Below are 1,077 nucleotides of genomic sequence, written 5' to 3'. Positions count from 1 at the left end.
GGGGGCTCTGCAGTTTACCTGGCTGCTTCTTGCTCTGACTGAGGGCTGCTGGGAGCAGGGGGTGGGGCTTGTTGCATGTGCCCGCCCCCTGGGCTCTTTACTGCCGGAGCTCTGCTCCTGTGCGCTCCTGCAGGAAATGACCCCTGCTTCTGAGTATTACTTTCTTTCAGGTGGTCTACTTCACTGCCACATTTCCTTATGTGATGCTTATTGTTCTGCTGATCCGAGGAGTCACTCTGCCAGGAGCCACGGAAGGGATCGTGTTCTATTTGATGCCAGACGTCTCTAGACTTGCAGATCCTCAGGTGAGATGATAGCTGATTCTGATCTGATGAGGAAGATTGTGGTGGATGGATTCTACAAGGTCAGATTTCTGGCCCAGCTACCTTGGGGATCAAAGTGGTTAAGAAACAACATTAAAACACGACCTAGTGAAACTTAAAAGGTCCAGCTTCCGTGAAAGACAACATTTGAGAAACGGCTGTGGAAAATGGTGACAAATTTGTGAATATTTTTGTTTTTAAATCTGGACCCGAATTAAAAAGTTCACACATGTCTCTCATGTGGTCATTCCATACCTCCGGCCCAGATCCAGCCGGTGGGGGGAACCCCGCCCCCAAAGTGCCATGTTCGGGCCAACGTGCCCGGCACAATGATGTCACCTGGAGGTGACGTCATCATGCAGGGCACGTTGCAGGAAGACTCTATCGTTTGAGGGAAAACTCTATGGTTTCCCCTCAAATGATAGAAGCCCCGCCTACAACGTGCCCTGTGTGATGATGTCACTTCTGGGTGATGTCATTGTGGCGTGTGCACAAAGCACATGCACCAAGGATCCCCCAACAAGGAAGAAGACACCCCCCTCCCTGCCGGCAGCTGGGTAAGACCTGGCAACCCTAAATGCCACCCAGCAAGCTTCCATGGCACGAGTGGATCTCCCAGGCCTTAGTCTGCCATTTTAACCACTGCACGATACCGGCTCACACTATCCATCTGAGGCCAAGATTGCCCAAAGCTGGACTAGACTCTGTAGGCCACCCAGGGCAAACTCTGCTCTTCTCAAAGCCCTTTCTAGCC

The 1,077-nt window shown here is 51.9% G+C and overlaps 1 protein-coding gene across 1 annotated transcript in view; it reads left to right on the top strand.

Annotated features, from left to right (window-relative positions):
• The window catches only part of LOC107120243 (sodium- and chloride-dependent betaine transporter-like), a 96,429-nt gene that overhangs the window by 55,497 nt on the left and 39,855 nt on the right, over positions 1-1,077 (top strand). Inside the window, exon 7 of the mRNA XM_015422894.1 lies at positions 171-305. Coding sequence (XP_015278380.1) covers positions 171-305 — 135 coding nt within the window. The remainder of the gene's footprint in view (positions 1-170; positions 306-1,077) is intronic.

This window comes from Gekko japonicus, unplaced genomic scaffold (genome assembly GCF_001447785.1).
Source record: "Gekko japonicus isolate JY-2015 unplaced genomic scaffold, Gekko_japonicus_V1.1 scaffold1229, whole genome shotgun sequence".
Classification (NCBI taxonomy): Eukaryota; Metazoa; Chordata; class Lepidosauria; order Squamata; family Gekkonidae; genus Gekko; species Gekko japonicus.
This window is presented reverse-complemented; position numbering and strand designations above follow the sequence as displayed.